Source organism: Planococcus citri, chromosome 2 (assembly GCF_950023065.1).
Source record: "Planococcus citri chromosome 2, ihPlaCitr1.1, whole genome shotgun sequence".
NCBI classification, from domain to species: domain Eukaryota; kingdom Metazoa; phylum Arthropoda; class Insecta; order Hemiptera; family Pseudococcidae; genus Planococcus; species Planococcus citri.
Window position 1 is genome coordinate 38,199,347 of NC_088678.1, and position 14,555 is coordinate 38,213,901.

The 14,555-nt window shown below is 35.9% G+C and overlaps 2 protein-coding genes across 4 annotated transcripts in view; one reads left to right on the forward strand and one right to left on the reverse strand.

Moving 5' to 3' along the window:
* Positions 1 to 939: 939 nt before the first annotated feature.
* Positions 940 to 2,117, forward strand: LOC135835690 (uncharacterized). Its single transcript, XM_065350074.1, has 3 exons — positions 940 to 1,199; positions 1,294 to 1,509; positions 1,586 to 2,117. The coding sequence occupies exons 1-3, from the start codon at positions 992 to 994 to the stop codon at positions 1,885 to 1,887; spliced, it is 726 nt and encodes a 241-aa protein (XP_065206146.1). The 5' UTR covers positions 940 to 991; the 3' UTR covers positions 1,888 to 2,117.
* LOC135835689 (Kv channel-interacting protein 4-like) overlaps positions 2,110 to 14,555 on the reverse strand; it is a 123,690-nt gene continuing 111,244 nt past the window's right edge. For all 3 annotated transcript variants that reach the window (XM_065350073.1, XM_065350072.1, XM_065350071.1), the window contains exons 5-6: positions 12,682 to 12,894; positions 2,110 to 4,296 (exon numbers count right to left, since the gene is read on the reverse strand). In XM_065350073.1, coding sequence (XP_065206145.1) covers positions 4,186 to 4,296; positions 12,682 to 12,894 — 324 coding nt within the window. In that variant the 3' untranslated portion in view covers positions 2,110 to 4,185. The remainder of the gene's footprint in view (positions 4,297 to 12,681; positions 12,895 to 14,555) is intronic.

Sequence of the window (14,555 nt, forward strand, 5' to 3'; positions counted from 1 at the left end):
CTTGAACTTAATTTTTACTCTTATCATGACAAGTTTTCTAGAACTGGAAAATCAAAAAATCCGCTGGAGGCTTCAAAATGGTTTTAAACCCCCACCAAATATTTCAAGAAGCTCAAAATAAAGTCTCGATGCAATCAACGTTTGTTTGTTTTTTGTTTTTTTTTCATGGAAAACTAGTCTTTGTTTTGTTTTCCAAAAATTGAAAAATGAAGTTATTAGCGCCTAAAATTTGGTCAAGTGGTGCATTTATGGATGCTCTTTTGATATTTCTGTGCAAGGTTTAAAACAATTTCGGGGTGAGGATCCCCCTCCAACTCCTACGTACTTTTTTTGTAGGTGTCCAAGCAATGTGAGAATTTTAAATTTAGCTTTGAGCAATGATCTTCCGAATAATTATGAGCAGCTGTCACCTCAAATTCATTTTTGAAAGCTAGGGATCCCTCTCTTTTTTTTGTAGTCGAATTTCAACGAAAATCTACAAAAATTCAAAAAAACACAGGTCATCATAAGGAAAAAACACCAAAATTTCCGTTTACTTTTCCGTTATGTACGTGAAAAAGGTTTCCACGAAATAACTATAACATTTAAAGTCTGCTATAACATCTTCTACTCGTAGAATATCGTGAAAAACGTACGTAAAAAAAATTCGAGCGTGGTAACCATTATACGAGAAGCAACCCCCATTACAAATATTTTCCATTAGGTAGGCAAATTCGCAGTACAACCCTACGTAGAACTCTATTTTTTTTCGCAACTTATATACCTACGTTGAAAATTTTTCTGTTCAAATAACGGTATTAATTTTCATACAAGGGAAGGCGCTCTCGCAGGTACATTCCCAAAGACGAAAAAAATCACGTTTTTTTCTCTCGCAAACAACTTGTTGCTGGTGCTAAATTACGTATGCATTCGTCGAGCACGTGCATAGAAACAGAATCTACTTCGAAACCGTATTGATCAAACTTGACAACACATTTCATTCGAAAGTACAATGTTTAAAAAAGCAGCCACCGAATTATTATCGGTTAAAAAAGATGACGTACAATCTGTTTTATTAGCTACTGGTCGTGGTCGAAGTGACGATATCGTCAAGTGTTTGAATTTATTCCCCTATTTTAACGGTTGGTCAGAAAAAAGTCTGAGAGAATGTTGTATTTTGTCCACCATCAAGAGGTTCTTACCGGATAATGTTATACTGGGTGAGTTACACGACGACGAGTGTTTTGTTAACAGTATCTTCGAGTACGGTTTAGGTAAATTTTATCTTCCTGTAAACTTGACTTATTTATGTAGACTCTTCAAAGGGTGACCATAGTTACACTTATTTCATTATCGATGGAGTCTGCACAATGGTGCAGAAAATTGTTCTACGAGTCAAGAGTACTTTCAATGGTAGGAAAGTATTCAAATTTCATTCCGATCAAACCATCGCTCAAGACGACGATCCTAATTTGGAAATAGTTTTTATTAAGATACGAAATTTCATTTCCGGCGATTGTTTCGGCTTAGGTGAGTATAAATTTAGCTCTCTTCTTGACAAAATTTTCAATAAAAATTTTACTCTCGACGGTTGTAAAATTTTCAGGCGAAGACTTAACAAACCGCTGGATCGTCTCAGAAACGGCTGTTCGATGTTTAACAATCCCTAGAGATTTTTTATTGCAACATAACCAAAACAACGTATGGCCTCGTGTTAGACAACGTATCGTAAGCAGTTTCCCCAGCAATGCTCAAATTTATAGTTCATTAAATCAGCAAGTAAAATGGTCCAGGTTCAAGAAACAATACGCGAGCCAACTTAGACGCCGCAAGAATACATCGCCATATCCTCAAGATGTGCCCTTTTATTGGCAAATAAACGTAAGCGTACCCACGTCGCTCCTTTGAGCCAACATTTTCCTCCCCAATGGCCTTATAGTATTTCCAGCCAGCGACAAATTCACTAAATTGACGTCATAACTGAGCTAAAAATAATGAGCATTTGCATGGAAATGTATCGTTTTAATGAGCAATAAATTTATCGCAGCAGGATGCTTCTCTGTAAATTAACCCGCATATATTCTAAGGCAGTTTCCCTCGTGCACGAAAAAAAAAAAAACACAAACCATATCACACGGAAATGAATACTATTTATTTACACCGATAAATTTATTCGCTTAATATTTCGGCGAATACATAAAAAAAACGGTAACAAAATTAAACATGGAAAAAACTTTAACAACATAAGTTATATAATAATGAACATAAACGTTATCACACATAAACGTAACTTAATATTTACACGAATGCGTTTAATTTTTTTTAAAAACATTTTAAAGGCGAATGTATACTCTTATTGTTTCCCTACCAGACTCTTATTTAGGATTTTAATTCTTCGTAACAACTTCCATTATGGCAATTTTCAATATTATTTTGCGACTAATAAATAGGTAGATTAAGTATTGTTATAGAGTAGCTTGGACGGATGAGACATTATGGTAAAATGACCAAGTAATTCTGTCAAATGACTAGAAATTTGCATAAACTGCCCTCTTTATGACCTACAAAAGTTGCTTCATTCGCAGATGTTCGAATTAGGCAACTTATACGACGTTCGATGTCGAATAAGTTGCCTAAGCTTAAAATCAAGGAATGAGTTCTCAACCCGTCATATGTATTACTGATTTAGTCAAGTTGCCTACTTTTGTGCTTTCTCAGGATGCTCAAATTTGGCACCTAATACTACATTATTATTCCAAATAAATTGTCCAAGTTTTCAGTCAAGCAAAAAGTCTCGAACTTTTCATATTTCTACGTCAATCAGGTTGCCTACTTCGGTGCTTTCGAGAAATAATTGAGTTAGGCAACTTATACGACATTGTATGTTAAATAAATTGCCTAAATTTTTAGTCGCAAGGAAGACCTCAAAATAAATGATTCGTGAGTCTGTTAAGTTGCCTATTTGATTGATTTACATTATTTGATCATGCAACTTATAAAGTTTATGAAATGTTTTATGAGACAAAATGATCTGGGATAATTCTGCCAGCTGCGTTCTGTATTACCAAATGATGACCTACGATTAAGCAACATTTTACGATACATTGATAACTTAATCCCATTTCTACAAATACGAATCGCGAATTTATAAGAATACAACGAACAAAATTTAACACACACACACACGACACACGAACAACATTCTAATCTGTGTTGTGAAGCTAAATGCGGCGCTGGCGTATCTATTACACAAAGTATGTACGAGTATAATACTCGGAGCATAATACCGATAATCCTAAAATTATCATAATTAATATAATTTCGCAGCGTATAGGATTACCATATGTATAAAAAAAAATTACACACAAGAAAAAAAAAAGTAGTAAGTACATTAGATTATAATACTGATAATTTAAAAATGTCCATCAAGCGTAAAATAAATATAAATTTTTAGTCGTTTCGACGTACACATGAAAAGGTACTATACTCGAATCGACGTTTCGACGAGCGAAGGTAAAAGATTATGGTACGTAACACGTTCTCTAAGAGAATGATATTCGATATAACGATTGTAAAATAGGTACATACACAAAACAACACTATGTACAAAACTATGTACTACTTAACAAACATCTTCGGTATTTTTAAAACTTGAAAGATTGTTAACGGTTCACAGAGACTAGTAGATGAATAGTTTGCAACTCGTCGACAATTTGTTGGCAACTTTCATCACCTCATCCCCTTTCGATAACTGTGAAATGAAATTCTCTCGGTGCTGACGAAACTCTCAAGACCAAAGTATTCTCAAACCGAGTAATTCCGTTGGTAAATTTTTTTTCTTTTAAATCAGCGTGTGAACCGTTAAAAGTCTTTGTCTTTCAAACTATAACTTACGTAATGTTAAAATAGTCTACATGCAGTTTCAATATAAAATGATAGGAATAGGTTTTTCGAAATATCAAGGATGTACGTTCCTCTCAAACTATTTCTCAAGTCACATTGTAGAAGTAGGTAAGATACGTACTGTGTAATTCAAAGCGTATGCATATGATATGATTTTTATAAAAAAATGTCATTATAGTCATTTGTAATGGGTTTTCTTTTTACGATATGCACGCTTAGTCATCAAAATTTGGACCCTATGGCGTCGAAAATCCACAGTCAAGTGTCATCGCGAGTTTAATTTTTCTCCGATATGTATTGGTTCTAAAATGACGTTTCGAATACTGCCATCGATCGTTTGATTTCTTCGTCGTATTTACAGCATTCTAGGAATTCTTCTAACGATACCAGACCGTCTTTGTTGATGTCCATTTTCTACAAAGAAAACAAGAAATTGTTAAGAATGCAGGCGAGGCAAAATGTGCAACTCTGAAGAAATAATGAGTAAGTAGTTGATATAGGCCAAAATATGCTCATAGAATATCTCGACGAGAATTTATTCAGCTCGAGAAATTATTGTCAATTTTTTAAAATCAGGTAGGCTTGAGTTGAATTGAACACTTTTCTATGGAGTGTTGAAACCATGCATGAGTGTTTTTCTCTCAGAAAGAATTTCAGCAAGGGAGAAAGTGCTGCAGAAGTGATCAATGATTTCAAAACGATTTTTTTAGTGAAAATTTCAATCTACGTAAAAATCCTCGAAAAATGAGATAAAATTCAAAAAAGTGCTCAAAATGGTTTTCCTAGGGATGCTCTATTTCAAAAGTAACACCTGTAGTGATTTTTGACTATCATCTCTTTTTTAAGGCAAGCCCTGTGGCGCATTTCCTTCCATTACGTTTTATCTATATAGGTACGTATGTACAATTATTTTTTCAAGATTTATTTTTTGATTATCTTCATTATTAAAAATTTCTTTAATGGTGGAAAACATTTGACAAATTTCATGGCCATCTGAACTACGAAAAATGAAATCAATTTTTGAAGTTTGCATGGCCTCCAAATTACAAAACTTCAAATCAGTTTTTAGAGCTGGAATAGTCTCTGAATTACCTACAATATTTCAATTTGCATTTTGGAGCTGTGGGAAGCCAGACAAGCGGACAAATGACCTTGAGAGCCCCGACAGGTAGGCCGGAAGTGAAGACAGACGGCCTTGAGAAGCCAGACAGGCGGACAAATGACCTAAATGAGGCCGAACAGGGAGACAGAAGATCTTGGGAAGACGGACAGAGACACAGACAACCTGGAGAGGTCAGACAGGCAAACAGACGGTCATGAGAGGGTCGACTGGTGGGTCAGTGACCTTAAGAGGCTAGCCAAACGAGCCAATGACCTTGAGAACCCAGACATACCACCTTGAGAGGCCATCTTGGATAAGCCAATGTCAATGTCTTTTAGAGGCCAGACAGGAAGACAGACAACTCTAAAGAGCCAGACAGACGGGTCAATGACCCAACTAGGCTAGACAGAAAGACAGACGACCTTGGAAAGCCATGGGTCAATAACCGTGGGAGGGTAGACAGGTGGATTCATGACCTTGAGAGGTCAGACAGGCATGCAAACAGACAGAGATGACCTTGGGAAGTCGGGCAGGCTTTCAGACAACCTTGAGAGTATCGGCAGGCAGATATATGACTTTGAGTGATAATGTAGATTGGTTAATGACCTTGAGGGGCCAAACAACCGGACAGACTGACAGACAATGCACAGGTAGGCAGACAGACGACCTCGGGAAGCTAGACAGACGGGTCAATGACCTGAAGAGGCCAGACAGGCAGACAGACAACCTTGAGAGGCTAGATACGTAGGTTAGTGTCCTCGAGAGACCAGCCAGACAGATTAATGATCTTGAGAGGACAAAGTTGATGACTTTGAGGGGTCAGGCAGACGGGCCGATGACCTTGAGAGGCTTGACAGCCAAGATGACTTCGAATGGGGGAGACAGACAGACAGACAGACAGACAGACAAACGATCTTAAGAGACTAAATAAGTTCTTCTGAGGTGAGGGGGAAAGGGGAATGCGCCTAGGTCGGGACTAAGTGTCTATACTACTGAACAGTTCTATCGAAGCTTGATCCTTTAACATAATTTTCACAAGTTTTCAAATGATTTTTTTGCATGTTACTTTTTGTTAGTTTTGTTTTTTTATGATCCATATTTTGAAGAAAGGACATGTGTTTTTTTTGTACTTACAAGGGAATCCTCCCACATGATAATCTCAGATTTGAATGAAACTCGGACTGGTGGAAAGAAGACCTCAAAAAAACCCCACTCCCCAATTTTCAGCTGCTGAAGTTGATTTTTTGAATTTTGAGGAGCGTTTGAAGTTTTGTGTACACAGGTAAAGTTGTTTTGTAAATTCGAAAAATGGCCGTTTCTCCCCACCACATGTATGTACTTTAATAGCTGAAATTTTGGCCAAAGGTTCTATACTTGATACTAATCGACTAATACTACTGCCGACCTGATCTGGAATTATCATCAGAAATCGAATTTTTTGTCCATCTGCCATTGAAAAATTTGAAAAGCCAGTAAATTAAGCTCATCTAATGAACTTCAAGGGCTCAAATTTTGGTCAAACAGTCTGTGCCGAATACCAAATCGACTCATACCATCATTGGCCGGATCCGGCTGTCTGTTCAGAAAACAAGATTTTTTACTGTTTTTTCTCGTGTTATATGCCAATTTGAAAAATGACCGTTTCTCCCCACCACATGATTTTCAGCAGCTGAAATTTTGGCCAAAGGGTCTATGCTTGATACCTAACCGATATGTACTACCGTCGTCGGTCAAATCTGGAATTATCATCAGAAATCAAATTTTTTTACATAACATGAGAAAAAATATAAAAAATACACAAAACTTCAAACGCTCGTGAAAAGTTGAAAAATCAACTTCAGCAGCTAAAAATTGGGGGATGGGGGGTTTTTGAAGTCCTCTTTCTACTAGTCTAAGTTTCATTCAAATCAGAGATTATCATGTGGTAGGGTTCCCTTGTTAGTACCTACGTATCTACTTATTTTGACGTTTTTGTGGAAAAATTTTTTTTGACATGCTTCACTTAAAATTTAAATATTGCGCGGAAATCTTTAAAAAATCGATTTTTTGGTTCAGTGGTTCCGTTTTGTAACTGCCCTCCCGACGTTTCCTGCTACAGTTTTATTTTTCAGTCCAAATTTTCGAACTATCTATTATTATCTACCCATATCTACTTTGTTGTTTTGCCACCTGACTCAATCAAAACGATACTCTCTTTCAAAATGGAAGTTTCCTGTGGTCGCTTCAACTCTATACGAATCGATAAAAACTTGGTCTCTAATGATAAAATCATATTACCGAATTACTAAAATAATAACAGATAACGGCAAGTATAAAAACAAAAAAAATTGTATGAAAAATAAGAAATAAACTCGCGAAATGAAAAAAAAATCTCCAAAAGCCAGAAAAATACTGATAAAACAACAAAACAGCGTCTTGCAGGGGGGGGGGGGGCTAGCTGAGAAAAGAAAAGCAACGAAGAGGACGAAGTTGACGACGACAAGGATTCAGACTCAGTGAACAAATCAAATATTAAATATACGCCACGCAGCAAAACCCAACTAAGACCAACTTCACATAAAACACATTCGAAGCAGAGAATTCGATACGATGCCAAGAAATATATTTACACAGAAGAAGAGCGAGCAAGTGGCGTCGACAAAGATTCGGTGGGAGGGGGGGGGGCAAGTGAAGAGAAACCTTACGACACAACGAGTGTACTTTGCGATATCGCGTCCAATATGTGACGTTTATAAAAGCTTAATAACACTACATTTGTAACGAGACGATATTAATTTACCGCGTAATTAAAAAGCAGCCCACAAACAAGGAAGGAATAGGCGGATCGGATTGGCGGGAGGGAGGGGGGAGGATAAGGTAGGTATCGAACGATGAGTACAATTAATTAAAAAAGTGTCAAACAAAAAATACTATAAACGTCGAATAGTGCGAGTTTAATGAAAAAATGACCCGTTCCGAGCTGCCAACCAGTCCAATAATTATTCATGGCTGTGTCAGAGAGTGGTGGAAATTTGTTAATCCGCGTTCTCTCGTCCTGGGCGCGTTTTCGATAAAAGATATTTTTGACGGACCTCGCGCGCGTATTTTACTCGTGTATCCGAAAACATTTCTCTATAAAGCCTTTGAGAATAAATTTCATTCGAAATGCATAAAACCCATAGTACACACCATCGAGCCCATACAGAGCTCCATACACGTACACTTTAGCGCCATTTTAATGCGTGCTCTATAACAAAACACCAAAATAGACAATGTAGCGGAAGCCGTATTCGTTTCTAATTTCAATCAACGATAAAACCTCAACAGGAAATTAAAATTCTCTCGTTCAATTTAAATAATTACTACTGGTTGGGAATTTTGCAAACCCGACGTTGCGACGCTTCAAAGAAAAACTGCAATAAATTATGCAGCTCGAATGATCAACCCTTTTTCAACATGTCAACGATGAACAAACGCAATTAAATTACTTCCAAATTGAAAATTCATCCTTTTCTACATCTCTTTGATATGCAATATGTATCATTGTTTCAACGAGGAATGAATATTATGCTACGAAGCTCTGCGTTCAAAATTGTCTTGCGATAAGTACTCGTATTATAATTCTTACTCTTATACTTATTCAAGTGGATAGAAAAAGTACCTACTGAAGATTTGAAGTTCTTATTGGTACCACAATTCGCTTCTGTTGAAAATAAGTGGTGCAATTTAATTTTTGAATGCTTATAGATAATTATATTGTTTGTGACGTATCATGGTGGATTTACAAGAGGGTAGTGCCAAACCAAACCAACCCATAGCTTGGACCGCAAGCGAAGAGTCAAACTCGTACCTAATAAGCCTGTGTATTTTTATCTCTTCATAAAAGGAATAAGAAAGGAATGGTCAGATCCGGACATTCTCCGAATCCAATTGAAGCGTGGTTTTCCAAAACGCATTAAGCCAATTTTTTTTGAAAATAATTTTTTCGCGCCATGTGGTTTATGACATCATAAGCGCACTGTAACGATCTCACAAAAAACTGAATAGAACATTAATAAATAGGTATTTTAGGTAGGGATGTGTCTGAGATGGAGTGAGGTAAAGTACCAGTTTTGGATTACCTTTTTTTTAAAAATTCTGTAGGGCATAAATTTCAACATTTTTTAAATATTATCATCTATACTTATAAAGGGAACCTACCTCCACAAAATATTGGAAAAAAATTTTTTGTTCAAAACTGGAGTCTGTGAGGCTGTTTTTGCAACCTGCTGAAATATGTAACAACAACCGGGTCACTGGCTCAGTTGCGGGTTTTTCACCCAATTGTAAAATTATACTCATACATTGATCAGAGCTGTAAGGTAATTTATGTTGGTAAATTACGGCGGTATTTTACCGTATTTTACCAAAAGTTTATTACCATATTTTACCATAATTTACCAAAAAACCAAATTGAACAATTGTAAAATTATACTCATACATTGATCAGGGCTGTAAGGTAATTTATGTTGGTAAATTACGGCGGTATTTTACCGTATTTTACCAAAAAACCAAATTGAACACTTTCTTTTCCATCTTTCCTTCATAAATTTACAAATTTCCATGGATTTTCATGTTTTGAAAGTTACCAAAAATTTTCCCCATAAATTTCCAAAAAATGTCCATGGAAAATTTCCTATAATCTCTAATAACACCTAAAACAGGCAAAAATTTACTTCAGAGGCAGGTCAGAAGTTCAGAACTTCGAAGTCAAACTACAAATAACTCGACTTCATATCCAAAATGGTAAAATACCATAAATACTGTAAAATACCGTATTTTACCGCCATATTTTACCAGCGAATAAATTACGGTAATTTAACAGCCCTGACATTGATAGAAGGTAGCTTCCATAACAACCTATCACTGGGAAAAATTTCAATGTTTCACAGATAAAAAGTTACAGGAAAAAAATCCAAGACCCAAAAAGTACCAATTGCGGATTAAAAATTTCCAATCCACAAGCGGACCCTTATAAATCAAGGATGCATTTCAATAGCAATTTTTTTGAAATTTTTCCAATTCCAGGTTATATTTGTCCAAACTTATGTTTAGCTTCACCGATTTTTATATTCTTACTGGAGCTGAAAATGGTACTCGCAAACAGCGGGTAACTACTGTACCCATACTGTAAATTCTCGCTACTCGCCAGTAGCTGGTATCGAGTTGAAAAAATGTCATACCAGTTCACATTGCAACTAGTAGCATGTTGTATGTGTAGTGGGTCTATCGACATTATGTCATCAGTGCCAACAATCACTGTCAGATGGCAATCACACATACAAACGACAGGTATCAAAGCGTAACTCCTCCCACTTACCCATTATCAAATTTTGGGGTTCATGCACAGACTAAGTGCGAAAACAATTGGGTTGTGCTCGCTATATGCTACTATCTGTACCCAAATCAACTCGATACATCCACTAGCAGGTTTACCCAGTATTTTAACCAGATACTGATAAAGCGGGTAGCGTAACCATTTTCAGCTCTGATTCTTACCTATTGCGTTTTATTCGAAATTTGAGAGAGTACCTAAAAATTCTATGAAAAAATGAGTACCACTTGCGGATTGAAAATTTAAGAGCCCAGTCGCGGATCAAAAATAAATCTACAAAATTCCAATCAAATGCGAATGATTATCAATGCACATCATCAAACGATAAGTTACAGCCTGGGTTTGATGTGCATTGACATAAATTTGGCGAATTATTCGTGAATTTGATCATGTTGGAACAAATGCCTATCCAATGGCTCACTCACATTCTCCACTCATGAAACATTAAAATTTTCAAAGAAGGCACTGCTCACTTCCTATTAATCACTTTTTCAGAAAAAAATAGCATATTTTATATTTTTTTTTGAATTTTTGAAATTACACATCAAAATTTTCACACAATTATCAATTACTTATCATTTTTTCCGCACCCAAAAAACTTTTTTCTGTTAAACTTGTTGTTTTTGTGCTGTACGGATGTCACAGAAAAAGATATCACTTTGTATTTACATTTTTCACAATTTGGAACGCCACAAAACGAGGATCCATAACTGGGTACGGGATCCCCAACTGGTAACTTACCTTATTATGACGTCACAAACCAAATAACACGAAAAAATCAATGAAAAAAATGACTTAATGTGTTTTGAAAAAGCACGCTTCAATTAGATCTGTAGATCCGATTATATCTGTTCAGACTAGATCAGATCTAATAGGTATTTGACCAGACCAGATTTAGACATTCTCGGGATCGAATTAAATCTAACAAGATCGGATTAGAGCTGTTCAGACCTAATCATTTCCCTCTAAGATAGGTAATTCAATTTCAATCAAAAATCATCAAGTGAATAAATTAATGCTCGGAATAAAAACTCATAATTATTTCACTCCTCTTTGCAATCGTGAAATTTGATTCCAATCCTCCCATTTGCACAATTCACATCTCTTCTATGTATGTATTTTGTTTACTACCAAAATCGCAACGTATCGCTCGCTTGATATACAAAAATGGTAAAAAATTCAAGTACCTTCGTGACTACCTACGTAAGTATTTATACACAGAATTGAATTTTGCGTTATTCGCGTTTATGGAATTCTAATTACGTACCAGTCTAATTTGCACTCAGCGTTACCTAACGAAAAGTAGCATTTTTACTAGCCTAATGAATGAGCTGGAATCGCTCCAATTATAAACGAAACGAAGTGCTTAAAAGGTAAATGAATTAGTACGAAGCGCACCAGCTTTGAAAAATATAATTTAAAAAATACGATAAAAGCTTGGAAAATTTTACGCCTTTAAAAAATCATGATTTGATTAAAAATAACTACCAGTGTGCCGGAATGGTTAATTGGAATGAAATTTATAAAGCTTGTTATAACAAGTGAGAGAACGTTTTTATCATCGCGATATTCACCTTTTTTTTCCTCTCCACGAAACCGTTCTCCCAATTACAAGATACCATGTTGCAAAGAGTGGAAAATTTGTGAAAATTCTCCCAAAGTCTTACATTTTTATAATCACCTCTGTCAATTAAACGCGACGTTTGAGAAAGAAAGAACTAAAATTCGCGCAATTTATCAACAATAATCTCAGTTTATTAAAAACCTCGAGTGAATTCAAAAGCTCTCACCTTTGTCATAATTATGTTTACAAAATTACATTAGGTGGGTAGATACGAGGCATTCTGAATAATACACGCAAGAAGAATAAAATCCTCAATTAATTGTTCGCAAAGGTGAAAAACACACATGCATATCCTTCTAACACTCGATGTAGGTATCCACATACTAATAACACATTTTCACATGCACGCGAGCAAAATAAAATGCCTAAGCAATCGTTGACAGGAGCCAGAAAACTCGACATGTTTGCCATTTAATTCCTTCGAACAAATTAGACAACTCATCATACAATACATGCGAACGAGGAAAATTGCACGAACTATTATTTGAAGGATCTCTGTTCATCATTGCCCGATGTTTAGTTTTGCGTTTTTCTCCTCTTTTTCTGTACGTCAAACAGACATACGTAACAAGGTTTCACTTAACGTAGGTATGGTTGAATGAGTTCGTGAATATTTTCTAGGTACCTTTAAAACCATGTTTTTTTGGTATTGTCGAGTCAAGTTATCCTTAGGGAGAATGTTTTAGAATAATAAACAGAAGATTACCAATGTAGTATTACCTGAAACAAAGAGTCAACTTTGGTGGATACGGTATTGTCTTGCATCATTTGTTCGGCGAATTTGCCCATTAGTTCGTACACAGCTGTTACAATCATTGTCATTTCTTCTCGACTGATGGTGCCGTCTTTGTTTATATCGTACAATGAAAACGTCCATTTGAGCTTTTCCTCGAGTGATCCACGGCATAGAGTTGATAAACCGTGAATTAAATCCTAAAAATTTAATCGAATTAACTCGAGTGTAAATTGATAACAGGTAGAATGAATTTATAATAAAGCTACTGTTTAAAGATCTTGGTTAAATTCAATAGTAATGTGTATATATTTTTTATCAGTTTTTCGTTCGAGGTTTTAATTGACTAATGTTGTGTTTTAGGCACAATTTAAGAAAGCGTGTTTCTCGTATTGTTTCAGAAAAATAAAGTACTTGTAGACGAGGTATGTCGTGTACCAAAAATTGAAAAATCTTAGTTTACACAATGCAGCTACATAGAACACAAATTTTGCTCAAATAATGCAAAATGGCAATCTCATATACCTAAACGCTTTGGAGTACCAGAAGATTGAAAAAAGTGAACAATCTTCTTGCTACAGATGGGAAGCTTTACCTGAACTCACGAAAAAGTAAGTCTATAATATCGACTGGGTTTTAAAAATATAGGTACTCTTAGCTAATCAAAAAAAGATAAAACATGGAACTGATAATTCGAACCATTGTGAAGTTTCCAACATATTCTGACTGGGTAGGTCTAGAAATCCTCGTACCAGATAGAAAATTTTTTAAACTAGACAAAAGTTAACCGAAACATAATGCAAAAATATGTACATCATCAGCCAAAATTTCAGGAGTAGAAGAACATTGTTCGATTTTTAGTGAATTTTTGAGCATTTTTTTTTAGCCAAAAATGAGAAAAAAATCAAAATTTTACCAAATTATCCCAGGAATTTAAAATGCGATATCCGTATCCACCTCATTTTATCCCTTTGAATCGATTGGGAAGGGTTTTCGAACCCTTTTGGTCAGTTTTGGAACTTCCAGCGGATTTTTAAAAGTTGAAATTTCGCTAAAATTTTACTAAAAAAATTTGGAAAGCCAGAATTTACATTCTACTCTAACTCCTATGCGGAGTCATTGGAAAGGATTTCAAGCTGTTCTGGAACATCTATATTTTGATAATTCTAGATTTGCAAGAAGTTCCATAAAAATTATTGAAATTAACCTTAGTAGACTATAATCCATACACGAAAAAGTGCTCTAGAAGTTGATTTAGTATTTTTTTTTCGGGGACCAAAAAAATGCGCTGCCAAAATGAAGGTACTACCTGCCCCATTTGGAAAAACGCAATTTTGAAATTTTTTCCCCGCACAACGAGGGGGTGGACCCTCAAAAAGGTGATTTTGGGGACATGGTCGGGACCGAAAAAACTCGACGGGGTTGTGTTGGGGGACTTCTCCCGATACCAAATATGTAATTTTTTTCCGTGAAACCCTGCACAACTGCATTCTATGGCACTTTGAATGCGATTTTTATGCATTTTTGGCCATTTTTGATGGTAAAATGGCTCTCGTGTCTACGATATGGCTGAGGACCGAACAATTTCTTGGACGTTTGTTAGACGGGGCTATTTGAAGCCCAACTGCGCAAAAACGGCGAAAAAATACTTGCACAACGCGATTTTATGAGCACTAATAGGCTTGTTACCACTCCCCCGCCCCCCGAATTAAATAATGCATTGTGAATTCGATAATATCGATGCGACCCATCAAAATGGTATAAAATTTCGCGCCGAACACAAAAATCGCAATCATTTTAAATTCTGACCCCCCGCGGTGGAGTTTTGCCCCCCAAACTGAATATAACGATGATATTGAAC